Below are 15,975 nucleotides of genomic sequence, written 5' to 3' on the forward strand. Positions count from 1 at the left end.
TTCTAGATGAAGGAGGAAATCAATTGGAAGGGTACGAAGCGCTAGGTAACATCCGAAAGGTAACATTCGATTCGTTTAAAAAGGGCGTCCAGGGGATTTCCCCGGTGAGTAAAAGCGGAGAGAGCAACCGAGGAAGAGCTAGTACTGGAGAAATTCAACTGGAAAAAGGCTGAAGGGAAAATTCCAAAGCGCACTGCCGCGGGTTTAGATGGGATTCCCGTTAGCCTCATTAACGAACTAGGAAATAGCACTAAAGAAGCACTGCTGAAAGCTGTAGAAAAATGCTTAAAGGACAGGCAAATACCGGATAGTTGGCGAAAAGGTAGAATGAACTTAATTTATAAAGGCAAGGGAGAAAAGGATAACATTCGCTCGTATAGACCACTAACCATTACATCGGTACTATACAGGTTGGCGATGCAAGCAGTAAAAATGAAAATAGAAAAGTGGGCAGAAAACAACGATATTTTGGGAGAACTCCATAATGGATTTCGAGTCGACAGGCGGTTAGACGATAACCTGTTTGTTCTCACTCAGTGTATAGAAATATCGAAAACAGAAAATACGCCCTTGTACATGGCTTTTCAAGACATCACTGGGGCGTACGACAACGTTAATCAGGAAATTTTGTGGGATATATTGAAAGGAATGGGCATAGGCGACGACTGTATACAGCTTTTGAGGGAGATATACCGAGAAAATACAGTTTGCATAGAATGGGAAGGAATGAGTAGGAAGGAGAACGCTGAGATTAGCAAGGGGCTGAGACAGGGATGTCCTTTGTCCCCGCTGTTATTCATGCTGTACATGGTGAATATGGAAAAAGCGCTAGAAGGTAGCAACTTTGGTTTTAATCTGTCACACAAACAGGGCGGTGTGATGATTGAGCAGAAGCTTCCAGGATTATTTTATGCTGACGATATTGTCTTGTTTGCTGACAGTCGAGAGGATATACGGCAGCTGGCGGATATATGCGGAAGGGAAGGAGAAGCTCTAGGACTAGGATTTAGTGTAACAAAATCTGGATTGATGGTATTCAATGATCCTTGTGATCAGGCGTTGTCAATACAGGGCCAAGAAATACCGAGGGTGAGCGAATACAAGTACCACGGAGTATGGATAAATGAGGGTGACAGGTACATGGAGGTACAGGAAAAAGCCTCGGCAGCAAAAGGAAAGAGGAATGCTGCAATAATGAAGCACAGAGCATTGTGGGGATACAATAGGTACGAGGTGCTTCGAGGTCTGTGGAAAGGTGTAATGGTTCCTGGGCTTACTTTTGAGAACTCAGTGGTGTTCATGAGGGCAGAGGTGCAATAGGGAATGGATATAAATCAAAGGACTGCGGGACGCCTCGCGTTGGGTGCTCACGGGAAGACGACAAATGAGGCGGTAAAGGGCGATATGGGATGGGCAGGTTTTGAAGCGAGGGAGGCTCAGAGCAAAATAAGGTTCGAAGAAAGGCTAAGGAATATGAAGGAGAGTAGATGGGCAGAGAAGGTGTTCCGTTATTTGTATAGGAAGAGCGTGGACACAAGTGGAGAAAAAGAACTAGGAGGCTCACTAGTAAATATACGGCTGGTAGTGTAAGCAGTATGTCAACAAAGAGCGTTAAGCGAAAAGTCAGAGAGGCGGAGAGGATTTACTGGACAGCAGCTATGGAGAAAAAACCGACTTTGAGTAACTACCGAAAGGGCAGAAATGAAACAAGGAGGGAGTCATTTTACGATAATTCAATGGGAAGCGCTTTACTGTTTGAAGGGAGATCGGGTTGCCTTAGAACGGGTAGTTATAAAGCGAGATTCAGTAAAGAAGAAGAACAATGCACGTGCTGCGGGGAAGATAAGGAAACGGCGGACCATGTCCTGATTGAATGTGGAGATATCCACCCAGGTGTACGTTTGGACACCAGCCTACATGACGCCTTGGGTTTTAGAGACAATGGAAAGCTGAACACACCCGCGAGCGCAATAAGTAAGAGACGGTTAGAGTATTGGTGGCAGAAAACTAGAGAGAAAGGACAAAAATAAATATTGTAAAAAAAAAATAAGGACATTCTGCCGTAAAGGGCAGAGAACAGAGCTGAAAACTTAAGTTCTTTTTTTCTTGAGTAAAATAGTTTTAATTGAAGCGAAGACACTAGCCCAACGCTAAGAAAAAGAAGAGTAAAGGGTTTCTTTTTTTGTGTCGAGCCTGGTGGCACACTTGTCACCGCCCCGTTATAAAGGGGACGCTCATAGCATCCATCCATCCATCCGGTATCGCGTACTCCCGCGTGTATTTTGTACGCGCGTGAAAGTCACTCTGACAGAAAGTTCGACAAAATGCCGCATGCATGTGATGTTGCCGGATGCCCGAATAGTGCACGCCGCCAGTGCACGCCACCGCGCAGTCAAGGCGGGAAACGTTGGGCACGGAACAGTACGTCAGAAATGCCGCTTTCAGGCGGGTGATTTGAAGTGCGCTAACGCGATGCGGACCATTAAAACGTGATTTTATTTCAAAATAAGCACTTTCTTGGCCCAAACGTAGCACTACAAAGTTTCTGGACAGACCGCCATTTCAACCATCAACGTCGACTTAATATTTGCCTTTAGTGTCCCTTTAAGAACGTTGTATACCGACATGAATAGTTGCAGTTGCAAGAAGCGCGTTGTGTTTTTGTCGTGGTAATTTTCATTTTTCACTTTATTCCTGTCCCGACCGCAGTAAGCACCAATTCACACCTCTTTCAGGTCACCCTCCCTCCCAACCACCACCCCCCAAAAAAGAAAAAAGTATTAATGTCACATATGTATGAAAAAAAAAAAATTGGCCGCGTATCTGCGTGCTTCGCTGCAAATGTCGTGTAAAGACGATAGAAGAGGCGCTGTGTGAGATATGGACGCCATCTGGCAATACGTCGGGAAACATGAGTGCTGTGTTGCGTGCTGGTAGTCCCGGCGCAGCAGCAGGCGAAGACCGGCGGTGACCAAAGCGACCGGCGGGGACGCCAGCCAGCCCGAAAACGCGGTTTGGCGCGAAGCGCTGAAGCAGAGAAACGTCCGCACTCAACGAGTACTCTCCACACACTCTTTTATTTACACGTCGCCTGGGTAAAACAGGAACGCCAGAGCGGCGCCCACAACCGGCAGCCTGAAGGCCGCCCACAACGCTGCTTTTTCATTTTTTAAATATTTTTTTTTTACCTTCTTGGCCTTCTCAAAACTAAAGTTTTTCAACACCAACCCATGGCATTCTTACAGTGCAATACAGAACCGAAACCGAAGCACAACAATGAGCTCGTGCGAAGGGCACGGAGGAAGGCAAATTTCAGCGCAGTCGCATTTTCAGCTTTGTTGAAACAGCGCTCACTAGACGACGACGAAGTAAAAGAAGGCACACGACAGGCAGCGCCTGTCCTGTGCCTTCTTTTACTTCGTCGTCGTCTAGTGAGCGCTGTTTCAACAAAGATGAACGCATACCAACTCGCTCAAGCTTCCATTCTTATGCATTTTCAGCGCAGCTTAAGAAACTAGGGTCCTTAAAATTACGTATGTATGCATTTTCTATTAAAGGAACACGCCACCTAATACTTATTTAGTGATGCTGCACCTTAGATATGCGTGATATTTACTTTTTGATCGACAACGTTCACAAGTATGAACAGCCGTACCAGTTCAAGACGGCTGGCCCTTGGGCAAGTGGTTCAACTTTGGCCGAGTGGCTGAATCGAGGGACGTGCCGACAAACAGAAAGACAGACAGACCAAAATTTCTGCGTTTAAGTTCCCCAAGAAAGACTATCGTCTTTAAAAAAGCTTCTTGTTCTTGCAGTTCCAACATTCACGACAGTCAAGACGTGGACGAGCCTAGAAAAGTACGGCCTTATATTCGTGTGGTACCACGCTGAAGGCGAGGAACCTGAGTGGAGAATTGACGATCACGAGGAGCTGAGCAGCGGGACCTTCAAGCAGATGACACGCTACGAGACGAAGAGTCAGGGCCACGTGCAGGACATCTCAGAGAACGTGGCGGACACGGCACACCTGAACTGCGTCCACAAGGCCTCGTGGCTGCTGTCAGCCGAAGAGTACGCGCGTGAGGCGGCCACGACCGCCTCCTGGAAAAGCCGCTTCATGTCCGTCACGTGGCAGGCGTCGTGGTCACCCGGATGTTTCAGTGCCTGCGCGCCATTGACCTTCGATATGTCTCTCTTCGGTTGGAAGCCTCGCATTCTGCAGTGCCGTGGTGTCATATCCCAGTGTGGCCCGTATCTTGCTGTTGTGCACATAGAATCGGCGTTCGGCAATTTCATATCAGTAATGTCCACGACTCCCGATGGTCCGTTTCCACTGCGCATCATTCACCGAACTTTTGCTAGACCAACCCCCATTTCCTGCGTGGTCTGCATAGGGATGGAGTGGGGATTCGAAAATATGGTAAGTCAGACCGTTTTGACGAATCCCCACAAACAGAATCGTGAACTTCAAGGTAATAAGGAAGTAGCGGGGAATATATGTCAGGATTAATGGAAACGCGGGGCGAATGGATAATGGTTGAGTCATAAATTTACTCAGTGCATTTTACCTCGATGCTGGACCCTCCTGAAATGTATCCCTTTACGCATGTTTACTCCAGTCAAATCGAACGTCTTAAAGAGATGCTAAAGGCAAATATTAAGTCGACGTTGATTGTTGAAATAACGGTCCAGAAACTTCGTAGTGCTACTTTTCTGCCAAGGAAGTGCTTAGTTTGAAATAAAATCACGTGTTAGTGATCCACATCCGTTAGCGCACTTCAAATAACCCGCCTGAAAGCGTTGTTTCTTACGTCACTGCTTCCGTGCCCAACGTTGCCCGCCTTTACTGCGCGGCGGCGTGCACTGGCGGCGTGCGCCATTCAGGTATCCGGCAACATCACATGCATGCGGCATTTTGTCGAACTTTCTGTCAGAGCGACTTTCACGCGCGTACAAAATACACGCGGCAGTACGCGATACCGAAACTACCACTGGGACGCGATCGCGTGAGCGAAGCAGGGTGCCGGGCGAAGCGCAGTTCGGCGAAAACGGAACCTTTGAACCACGCGCGCCGTTCCCCATGGCAATGCCACAGAGGTTCTTTTTTCCATGAATCAAAAAGAAACAAACAAGCAGCATTTTATTACGTTTCTTGATGCACGGATGGTTCTTTTTTTATTTCAGGTAGTTTGATTACTGGAGATTAATTGTAGTCGGGCGCTCTCACATCATCGCGATCATTTCCAAAATGTCCCACTCGTGGCGCACATCGTGTGATACATTTAGCTTAATTTCTCGGTAAGTAGGGCACTGCTGTTGATAATATTGCCTTTTCACTCTGAGCTTTCACTCTGACATAAATTGTTATTTGCCTTTAGTTTCCCTTTAAGCTGCATTTTTGCAAAACAGTCAGCTACAGTTTTAAATCGTCAAATGAGTACAATGTAAATGAATGTGCACTTGGCTCGGTAACAATCACTGCTAAGCCAACCGCATTCATTTTTGTGGCTTACATCGAACTTGCAACCTTGAGCTTGGTTCTTTATGGTGCACTCCTTGAACCACTTTAAGAAATAAATTATCCCCCTCCCCCTTCAATTCTGCTGAACTGGCAGCCTTTTCAAAGGACAAGCCGGAACCCGCATATACAGAGCACAAATCTGCAGTGGAGAGAGATGGATGGATGGATGCGAAACTTTATTGTCAGTCCTGAGGTGCACGACTCAACGCGCAGCGGGCCGCTCCCACGTTGGGACAGTCGGGCCAAGCCCGACCGCCGCATCGTGGGCCCTCTGGACAGCCCATAGTTGAGCACCGACAGCGGATTGGATTGGAACAAACTTTATTTGTGCCTGCAGTTGGCTCTTGATAGCGGATAGCCACTTGTCTTCATTGGATTGGTCCGTGCCCCGTAACGAGGGGCAACGCCAGAGCATGTGGTCTAGGCTAGCGAATTCGTTGCAGTGGGGAGAGAGAGAGAGAATTTTATTTGAAAGCAGAGAGGTCGGCCTGAACTAGTGCGCTCTAGTCTGCTACTCTGCACAGGGGAAAAGGGAAAGGGAAAAAAAGAGTGATGAGTGGTGATGATGGGGAGAGGAAAGAGATATGCGTATATAAATTCGTGTAGTTCCTATCGTAGGTGGTAGTGGCGCAAGTATGCTGTGCAGCTAGATTTTTTTTACACAGCAATTCATACGTAATGAACAGCAAGCAGGAAGAAGCACTGAAAAAAAATATCACCGACGATTACGATACCGCCTAATGCGAATGCTGAGCGCAGCCTCGTGTTGGGGCAGCGCCAACTGTGTTTCATGTTTTGGCTTTCTGCTGTCGGGGCAACGTAACATTCGTTACATGTTGCCACAGAAACTGCCAGCGCTCGAGTGCTACGCACACCACTCTGTACATTGCAGGCGCCGCGAACCAGCGAGAGCGGGAAGAGCGGCCTTTCTAGAGCCCGTTTTACACTTTCTTGGGACATCTAATACAAGTACGCATGCAAGGTATCCACTACGCCACAAATCATAATTTTTGCGAAGTAGGGAAGCACCCACTATGTCATTATTCGTCTTTCTGCGGATAAGCGAGGTACGCGCTACACATCTGTAAGGTATTCGGTGCACTTTGTTGATGCTGCATGTGGCTGCTAACGATGAAGAATTATGGCTGAGCACCTTGCAGTGGGTGGGAAGCTTTCAACCACACACTCGTTGCGCAATTAGCGTTGTGTGGTGCCTAGTTGTTAGTTTTATACTTCTGCCGCGCTAAATTACATAGGTTAATGCGATTCCTTGTCCGACATGACGCCTGTATAGGGTATTTTTGCAAATTTGTTTCAAGCATCAGTGTGGCTCTGTCGGTAGATGTGTGCCTACATGTTTGTGGAATCTTGTAACATAATTATTTTGTCCCCATTTGTGTGATGTACAACCGGAAATAAAGAAAAAAAAATCAGTGTGGCTCTGTTGTAGAATACTAGACTGCCACGGCAGAAGACCCGGGTTCAAATGCTATTCGTTCCTGGATTTTTTTTTCTTATTTTACTTTTTTAATGTCTATCGGCTACGCCACCGACGGCGACGCCGCTCAACGCAGGAACGGGCGCCTAAGAGCTGCGCTCTAAAAAATAAAAGCCAGTACGGGTGAACTTACCAACAGAAGGAAAACCATACACACACAGAAAAGTAAAAGGTCAGAATAAATCCCCTAAGTCAAGTACTTGAAGGCTCCTGAGGTGAGCTGAAATAAACTCATACAAATCCTGCCACAGAATGTCGTGTAAATTCCGGCGCTCTAATGAACATGAAGTCATATTACAATCATAAAATCAGCTCAAACACGTGATACAGAGCGTTGAAGATATTTGCAAATAATATACGCAGCTCCTAGAAATCTCCCCTATCTCTGGCTATTGACACGTGCCTCTGGGAACAGGCATGAGACTCGTTTTTGAACCATTACTTTACGTATTAAAAGGCGCCCTTTGAAATAGTGTAGGGACAATTTCATCCGGATCTTTATTGTGAGTGACTGGCGAATGTACATCCAAATCAGGCGATGTATTTAGTTGATGAAGGTCATTTCTCAAACAGAAAAGGGCACATACGCACAGACACATATACGCACATCCCTCCGCGAGTGTTGGTGCTTTTTTTATGTGTCATGTGGGAATTGCGCTATGTGTCGGCAAGTATGCCATGCAAGCTCACTCAACTTTCACCATCTACGTGGAATGTATTTTGAGGCTATCTAAGAGAAATATAAGCATACTTTTTGTTTGGTGTCTGGTTTCAGCTGGAAAGAGACTTCATAATCATGAGGAGCAAGACTGTTCTCAAGAATCCGGCTCTCGTCAAGGAAGACAGCGGGATACCAATCTTCAGGAGATGGTACGAGAAGTTTTACACCCGAAATAGCCCTACATGGCAAGATGTCAAAGAACGAACTCTGGAGTGGTGACTACCTGGCCCATTTGCATCGGATTCGATGGATTTCTTTGGATGTTCCTCAGAACATCGACGAGTGGTGACTAATTCGTACCGCCTGTCTTTCTGTTGCGGCTGAATCATAAATGATGACCGATATGGGATAGTAAAAGTTAGTGTCGATGAGTCTGCGCGCGATATTATGTGTTTTCTTTTCAAGTATGGGATTTCAGTACTTTATTACGAAGAGATGCTGGTTATCTTTGTGGGCGTTCCCTTTAAAACTAGCCGGTGACATTTACTAGACACTTCACTTGATAAATATTGTATGTATTACAGCCACGTATCAGGTGTTATTACATATAGTGCAGTCTAGCATTCAGGTTCTTTATTTCGAGAGCGACAGATAGAGGCTAGTTGGTGAGTATTCATCATGAAGGAGTGTTAGCGCGCGAACACGTACTCGGGAGAAGGGAACAAGACGACGCAAACGCCGGTGTTTGTGTTATCGTGATGGTTCTCTATTTCTGTTCCTTTTCTTCATTCAACCTCCATTTCTGTACCGCACTGTTAGCGACGCTGACCAACCGCTGACCAGCTAATGCTTCCATCAGCTTTTTAATAACAGTGCCTCTGAAAGGTGGATGCCTTGTACAGGTCTTGCTGGCTGAACATTCTGGCACCCTATTACAACGTTCCAAGTATAGTTACCGGACTTTCGATACAGCATACAGGTGCCTCATCACAGGCACGTAGCCAGGAGTTTTTTTCGGGGGGGGGGGGGGGGGGCAAGCCGTACGTGGAATTACTGGGATTAGGGGGGGGGGCCGGTCTCCGCCCTGTTGTTCCAATATATTTTTGTCCTCCGGGCAACGAGCTCGGGCTTTAAATATCAAAGCGCTGCTTCTTGTGTTACCATATGCAAATTTTGCTCAGGATAAGTGTGATGGCCTAGCCGTATTGTGTAGGTTTGACGACTTTCACCTATTGAACCGTCGACGCCACCAAAAACAGCACCAAGACATTTGGTCACCTTATATTACAGTGTATACAGCTGCTAGAGGAATGCAGCCTTCTTGATTGGAACTGTTGGAACCTCGAAGACTGCCTATTTCCTAGTAGGTGCTCTTTTCGACGCGACCACGTTCGTCGCACCTTGTTAACTTTTCTTCACAAAACTGAACTGACCTACCGCTTGTACAGCACTTCTTTTCTTCATCTTTTTCTACTGTGTTCAGGCGTGTATATTGTGTTCCTACTGTGTTTTTGTCTGTCTTTCTTGGAATTTGGTTATCTTTCGTCTTTATTTCCCCTTCTTCATTTCTTTGTCTTCTATTGCTATTCTTTCCTCCCGTAAATGTAGGCGAGCGTTGTGCCCCTCTCGGTGGCAGTTGCCTGCTCCTCCTTATTTCCTCCTTTTTTTTCCCCTTTTTGTATGCGTTTATGCCTAGCCGTCTTGATATCAAATAATAATAATAATAATATAATAATAATAATAATAATAATAATAATATAATAATAATAATAATAATAATAATAATAATAATAATAGTAATAAAAATTCTAATTGTGCTGTCGTTTGTTGTTAACTTTCTTGACATTTTCCTCCGTTCAATGTCCGCGCTACTGAGGTACTCATGTTTCTGCAATTTAGCCGTCCATTCACTTTTGCCGTCTTTCTTCAAGAATAATTTTCCTCGGTGTTTCTCTCACTTGAAATTTATCCCAGCGCATGTCACCCTGCACTGCCTAACTTTGCTGTTGTTATTGTTGTTGTTAGCTCCTAATGCCTATCGACCCACTGACATTTGCCTAAAAACAATCTTCGACGAAACCTCTGATTTCAAAACCAGAGCTGAATCTGGGGAAGTTCGCGCTACTACGATAACGTCTCTCCACATTACGCGCACGGTCTCATATATATCATACCTCCAAAGCGCCCTGTGTTTTATTATTGTTGCATTGCGACTTAGCTTGGTGATCAGATTGATTACCTCGGTAGATGTCTGAGTAGGTCTGCCTTCCTCTATGTGTGCACATATGGGTACTTGTCTGCTTGGCTATGGAATGGCTTTGCGTTGAAAAAGAGTAGCCGGAGCCACTTAATGCCACCAACATCTGTTAAACATTACATATTTCATAAACAGCTATTAACGCTGACACGCTTTGGACGCCTTCCGCTCGCGGAGAGTTCCGCGAGTTAACTTTCTGTGTGCTTTCTCGGTTCTTAAGCTTATTCTGGCTTCTCGATGAAAACGTTACACAATATGATCAGTAAGCTTGTATGGCAAAAAAGATTGACAAATGCAAGAACAATTGGCAAAAACAAATGACAAAGAAAAAACGGTCAAATTAGGGCAGACTACTTCCTCATGTAGGGCTGCATACGTTTTCAATCTGTACGTTTCATAGACATATGCATTGAGTTCTCCCTTTGGCTATGTCAAGCTTTAAAACGCGTTTTCAATTGTGTAAGCGTAGGTATAAATCTATTGATTAGTGTTCCTTCATGTTGGGAATACTTGTTTTCTGCTTCAACAAGCGTCTGAGAAAAAACTGAGGCAACCACAATCATCGACTGTATGTTCGAACTTTTCGTTACTCAATTATAACAATTTTATCGAAAGTGATGTTTCATTGCTGTGGGCCTTTCATTAATTTGATCCAACCACTTTACGCGTGCGTCAGAAAGAAGCGCGATATTTCTGTCAGCGGTAATTCTGAGGCCCCGGCACACCAATAAATATCAATTATTCGTGTGTGTGTATGAATGAATGTCTACTTTAGCAGTTTATTGCGACTGCGATATTGCCTGTTCTAAGTGCGCAAATGTGTTTGCCTATGTTATCACTTCCTCTAAAGTGTGCTCGGCTTCGCTGAATTAACTTAGTCACAAATGAAGCTTTTTTCTGTCCCTTAATTTCCTGATATATGGCTTCACCTTCTTTTTCGCCATAATGAGAACAAAACTAGGTAAGAACAAGTTTTGACAGGAATAGTCTGCCTTTTGGCCAGTGGTTTTGCATAAAACAAAATGAAGTAGGCCATACAGCAAAGAGCACGGCCTTGTTCCTATACGCAATTAAACATTTTCTGGTTATATCCGAGTGCCGACACATCGCAACGTTGCTTGCTTCGCTAGAACATGATTAACTAGCTGCCTGGATAGCCAACCTGGCCATAATTGTCCGCTGCAAGGAATAATAGATACTTGATCTCGGGCGTGCATCTTTTTCACCCCATCCTTCTGCGTCTGTGGACTGAATTTTAACAAGACAGGCCTCATAATTACATTCATAACACTACATAAGGTTTGTCGCCCATTGTTGCCCCTGGCGTACTAGATCGGCCGTCGTCAAGGCTTAGCGGCTATGACGGAGCGCTGCTGAGCATGAAGTGGCTGGAATGAATTCCCGAACAGGGGGACGCATCTCGCTGAAGACGAAATTAGAAATGACTATGTAGTATATTATTTAGGTGCGTGTTAAAGAATACCAAAGGGTCAAGGTTTATCCGCCGTCCGTCACCTATGGCTTCCCTCGTAAACAGACAGTGATTTCGACGAGTAAAACTCTAGAAATTAATTTTAAATTCTTGTTCTAAAGAATACGCTCTTGAGCTCTCTGAGTGTTTCGTGCAGGAAACGTCCGTAGAGCTACGCGATCTCCAGCCTCCCCTCCTCCGTCATCACCCCCCCCCCCCTTTTTTTTGTCTTTCGTCGTTTTGGAGCCTTCTTCCATCGGCAGCCACACGTCGTGGCTAGCTTTCTCCTGTTTTCGCCTAAAACGTCTTGCGGGAACGAGGAAGCGCAGAGGTGCCCGACCAAACCGTTTTGTTTAGCTCGTTGCTGTCTGCGTCGGAGGTGCACGCATAAGTGAACAGAGAGACGCCGGTTTCTGGCACTCACGCAGCCAGCGCCGCGTCCTCTCTTAACTCAAACCAACACGATTCCTCCCTTGTCATGCTTTTCACGGACGAGGTCCTGTGGTTCAGCGTGAGCTTTGCGCCGGTCTTTGCCTTGATCACCAGCCTTGCGTGGGTCTTCTTGCGGCACTGTGCACGGGCGTCGGAAGAAAAGAAAAGGGTAGGAATTTCTGTTTATTCTGTACATTTCATCGCTGATTGCTAGACATATGTACGTACTTAGGGAGTAGTACTTAGGCCTACTCAGCGAGTAGTAAATTTCAGCTTTAACTGTTTGTTTTTTATTCAAGCATACCCTATAAGGCCTATATGAGCGTCGCGTATGAGCGCATCAACGAAAAAAAGCTAATTATAGCACGCTTTCAAACATACAAAGCATGCTAATTAAAGAAACGAAAGGGTACAAATGAAAGGAAGAGTATGCGCATGGCGCACGTTCCATACAAATTATAATTTAAATGGAGGAGCGGATGAGGGTCGGAGTATAGGCGCAGAGGAATAGCTGTGACATAGTTAACCACCAGGGTGGCGAAAGACGCACGCATTCTAGGTGCAGACAGTCTTCATAATAATATTCATGGCTGGGATACTGCCCCGCTATTTCTTTCATTGTAACTGACCACATACATGCCTAGACGCAAACTGCATGGTTATTCGCCGCCTGCGCTGTAGTTTTGCTTTTCCTCCTCACCAGACATCTAAAAAAAGCATTGCTTCGAGAGAGAGATAAGGGATACAGGAAATGCAGGGAGGTTACCTAGACTACGTCCAGTTTGCTACCCTACACATGGGGAGGGGAATAAGGGAATAAAGAGAGAGAGAGAGAGCAAGAGAGACACATTTCACAGCACACACACAGTGCAGGGTTTCACAGGCGGTCGCTCAATGCTGTTGCCTTCAAGTACTGCAGGAGGGCTCGTGTGGCTTTCCGGGCAGATGTGCTGTTAGAACAAGCTTCCAAGGTCTTTCCTTCAGTAAAGGGCCGATCATCGAGTCTCCTGAAGGCCAACCGGAGAGTCCGGCGATTTTACGTGCTGAAGCTCCTTTAATGGCCTTTTTTTGTCTTTGTTTGCATTAAGGGAGTGAAAAAAAAAATGTTTTTCATTTCTTGAACACCCGCAATACAGAGAGCTTTATGTTCGCGGCCGAAAAAAATAATAATTTAAACAGATGTGCGCCCTTTGGCTCTCGTTCACAGGTTATACAGCGGCTGGTTAGTCAACCTTATATAAAACCAACGGCCTTGTTGCGAAAAAGCAAACACTGCGAAAAATCAAGCAGGACAGTGGCGGTCTGTGTATACAGTTACGGTTTCTTCTAGGTTGCAACATGGTGTTAGTCAAAACGTAGCGAGTTGATTTTTTCATGTAATCCTGCTACAACATACGAACTGTAAAATGAATGAATTTCAACAGAGTAGCCAGTTGGCGAATTGGAAAATACTCATGACGGCCAGCGCAAACGGAACACGGACGAGTGTCGTCGTTTCTTTTTCTCATCCGCGTTCCGTTTGCGCTGGCCGCCATCACTGGATTTCAGTAACGATGAGCGTCCTGTTTCCGTGCATCTCTTTTCTCGCGCCTGTCGTGGTACTATAGGTATCACCGCTCTTTCAATCACCTTTCGATAATAAGCAGCGACGAGGATGCGCTCATTGTCCTCACGACTATAAAATGCAGATATATGCAGGTTAAAATGCAGATATATAAATGCCCTGTCAAGACGTTTATTAACGGGGACTCAGCGACGGCGCATGGCAGCGACAGTCAAAGCGGGGCCGACTCTCTGCACGAGGAGCGTGCTCTCAGAGAAGAGAACGACCCACTGGAAGGCGCTTGAGAGGACGACCCATTACTCAGTAGGAACGCTTTGCTACAATTACCCCGGCTACGAAAAGGGAGCCGCCTGGCGACCTAGCAACTTGTCAAGCGGGTCATGGTAGGGCTTCAAGCGCGCCACGTTGACAATGTCGCGCCCTCGACGGCGCATGTCCGAGGATGGGTCGATGGGTTCGATGAGGTAGTTCACCGGGGATGTGCGTTCGACGACACGGTAGGGGCCTTCGTATTTGGGCAGTAGTTTGGAAGAGAGGCCAGGTGCAGTGGTAGGAACCGAGAGCCATACGAGCGCTCCAGGAAGGAACGTGGACGCAGAACTGGTGGTGTCACCGCGAATGCTTTTCTGCCGCTCTTGGCTATGCGTAGTAAAGGTCTTGGAGAGCTCGCGACACTCCTCAGCAAGTCTGGCTGTGGCAGAAATAGGCGCACATTCAGATCGATCCGGCTTGTAGGGAAGGATTGTGTCAATGGTGTGCGACGGGTGCCTGCCATACAATAAGAAAAATGGTGTGAAGCCAGTAGTGCTCTGAGGAGCGGTATCGTAGGCGTACGTGACGAAGGGCAGAATGACATCCCAATTCGTGTGGTCAGCGGCGAAGCGGCGACGTACATCGAGAGCATGTCGCCTAGCGTGCGGTTGAAGCGTTCGGTGAGGCCATTCGTCTGCGGGTGGTAAGCAGTAGTTTTGCGGTGAACAACGTTGCACTCTTTGAGAATGGCTTCGACGACTTCCGACAAGAAGACACGGCCTCGATCACTGAGCAGCTCCTGGGGTGGACCGTGACGCAGCATGAATCGGTGGAGCAGGAAGGAGGCCACATCGCTCGCTGTAGCTGCAGGGAGGGCAGCAGTTTCAGCGTATCGCGTGAGGTGGTCTACAGCGACGATGGCCCAGCGGTTGCCAGCGGACGTCAGGGGAAGTGGCCCATATAAATCGATGCCAACGCGCCCAAACGGTCGGTCAGGGCAAGGCAGAGGTTGCAGACCTGCTGGCGACAGGTGCGTTGAAGTTTTGCGGCGCTGACAATCGATGCAGGAGCGAACGAACTTCTCCACGTAGCGGTACATCCCTCGCCAAAAGTAACATTGGCGAATGCGGTGGTAGGTTTTCGATACCCCAGGGTGTGCACACTGCGGATCAGAGTGGAACGACTCGCATATGTCATAACGCAGACTGCGGGGTATTACTAGTAGCCACTGGCGGCCGTCGCCGTTGTAATTGCGTCGGTGGAGCAGGTCGTCGCGAACGGCGAAATGGTGGGCTTGACGACGCAACAAGCGAGTGGATGGTGTGGCCGATGGATCAGTCAGCAAGTCTATCAGTGAGGCAATCCATTGATCCTTGCGCTGCTCGGTAGCGATGGTGTGAATATCGATGGAACAAACGACAAAGTGAGACGCTGAGTTGTGGGCATTGTCGGCAGGCAAGGGAGAGCGCGACAGGGCGTCGGCGTCAGCATGCTGACGTCCGTTGCGGTACAGCACGCGGATGTCGTAATCTTGCAGGCGAAGTGCCCAACGGGCAAGACGGCCTGAAGGATCCTTCAGTGACGACAACCAGCACAGTGCATGATGGTCGGTGACGACATCAAATGGGCGACCATACAAATAAGGTCGGAACTTTGTAAGGGCCCAAATGATTGCCAGGCATTCTTTCTCCGTGACGGTGTAGTTGGTCTCGGCTTTAGTAAGCGTACGACTTGCATATGCGACAACATATTCTGGGAACCCAGGTTTTCGCTGCGCAAGGACAGCACCAAGGCCAACACCGCTGGCGTCCGTGTGTACCTCTGTAGGGGCCGTAGGGTCGTAGTGGCGTAGAATGGGAGGAGACGTCAACAAACGACGGAGCTTCGCGAAAGCGTCGTCGCATTCTGACGACCACGAATTGAGGGGCCCGTTACTTCCAAGGAGCTTCGTCAGCGGCGATATGATAGTCGCGAAGTTTCGGATGAAGCGCCGAAAGTAGGAGCATAGTCCTGCGAAACTGCGCAGTTCTTTGACGGACGTAGGTTTGGGGAACTCTGTCACGGCCCGAAGCTTGGCTGGATCTGGGAGGATGCCGTCCTTGGACACCACGTATCCTAGTATCGTCAGCTGCCGTGCTGCAAATCGGCACTTCTTGAGATTCAGTTGTAGCCCGGCGTCGCTCAAGCGCGTCAAAACCTGCCGCAGGCGTTGAAGGTGTGTTGAGAAGTCCGGGGCGAAAACGACGACGTCGTCGAGGTAGCATAGGCATGTGTGCCATTTCAAGTTGCGCAGAACGGTGGACGGGAGGATGACCGCCG

At 47.3% G+C, this 15,975-nt stretch overlaps 1 protein-coding gene across 1 annotated transcript in view; it reads left to right on the forward strand.

The window, feature by feature from the left end:
• LOC119398507 (cholesterol 7-desaturase nvd-like) overlaps positions 1–8,115 on the forward strand; it is a 31,562-nt gene extending 23,447 nt beyond the window's left edge. Inside the window, exons 5-6 of the mRNA XM_049412098.1 lie at positions 3,816–4,420; positions 7,795–8,115. Of these exons, the coding sequence (XP_049268055.1) occupies positions 3,816–4,420; positions 7,795–7,959 (770 nt within the window). The 3' untranslated portion in view covers positions 7,960–8,115. The remainder of the gene's footprint in view (positions 1–3,815; positions 4,421–7,794) is intronic.
• The last annotated feature ends 7,860 nt before the right edge of the window (positions 8,116–15,975 follow it).

The sequence above is a fragment of the Rhipicephalus sanguineus genome, chromosome 1 (genome assembly GCF_013339695.2).
Source record: "Rhipicephalus sanguineus isolate Rsan-2018 chromosome 1, BIME_Rsan_1.4, whole genome shotgun sequence".
NCBI classification, from domain to species: Eukaryota; Metazoa; Arthropoda; class Arachnida; order Ixodida; family Ixodidae; genus Rhipicephalus; species Rhipicephalus sanguineus.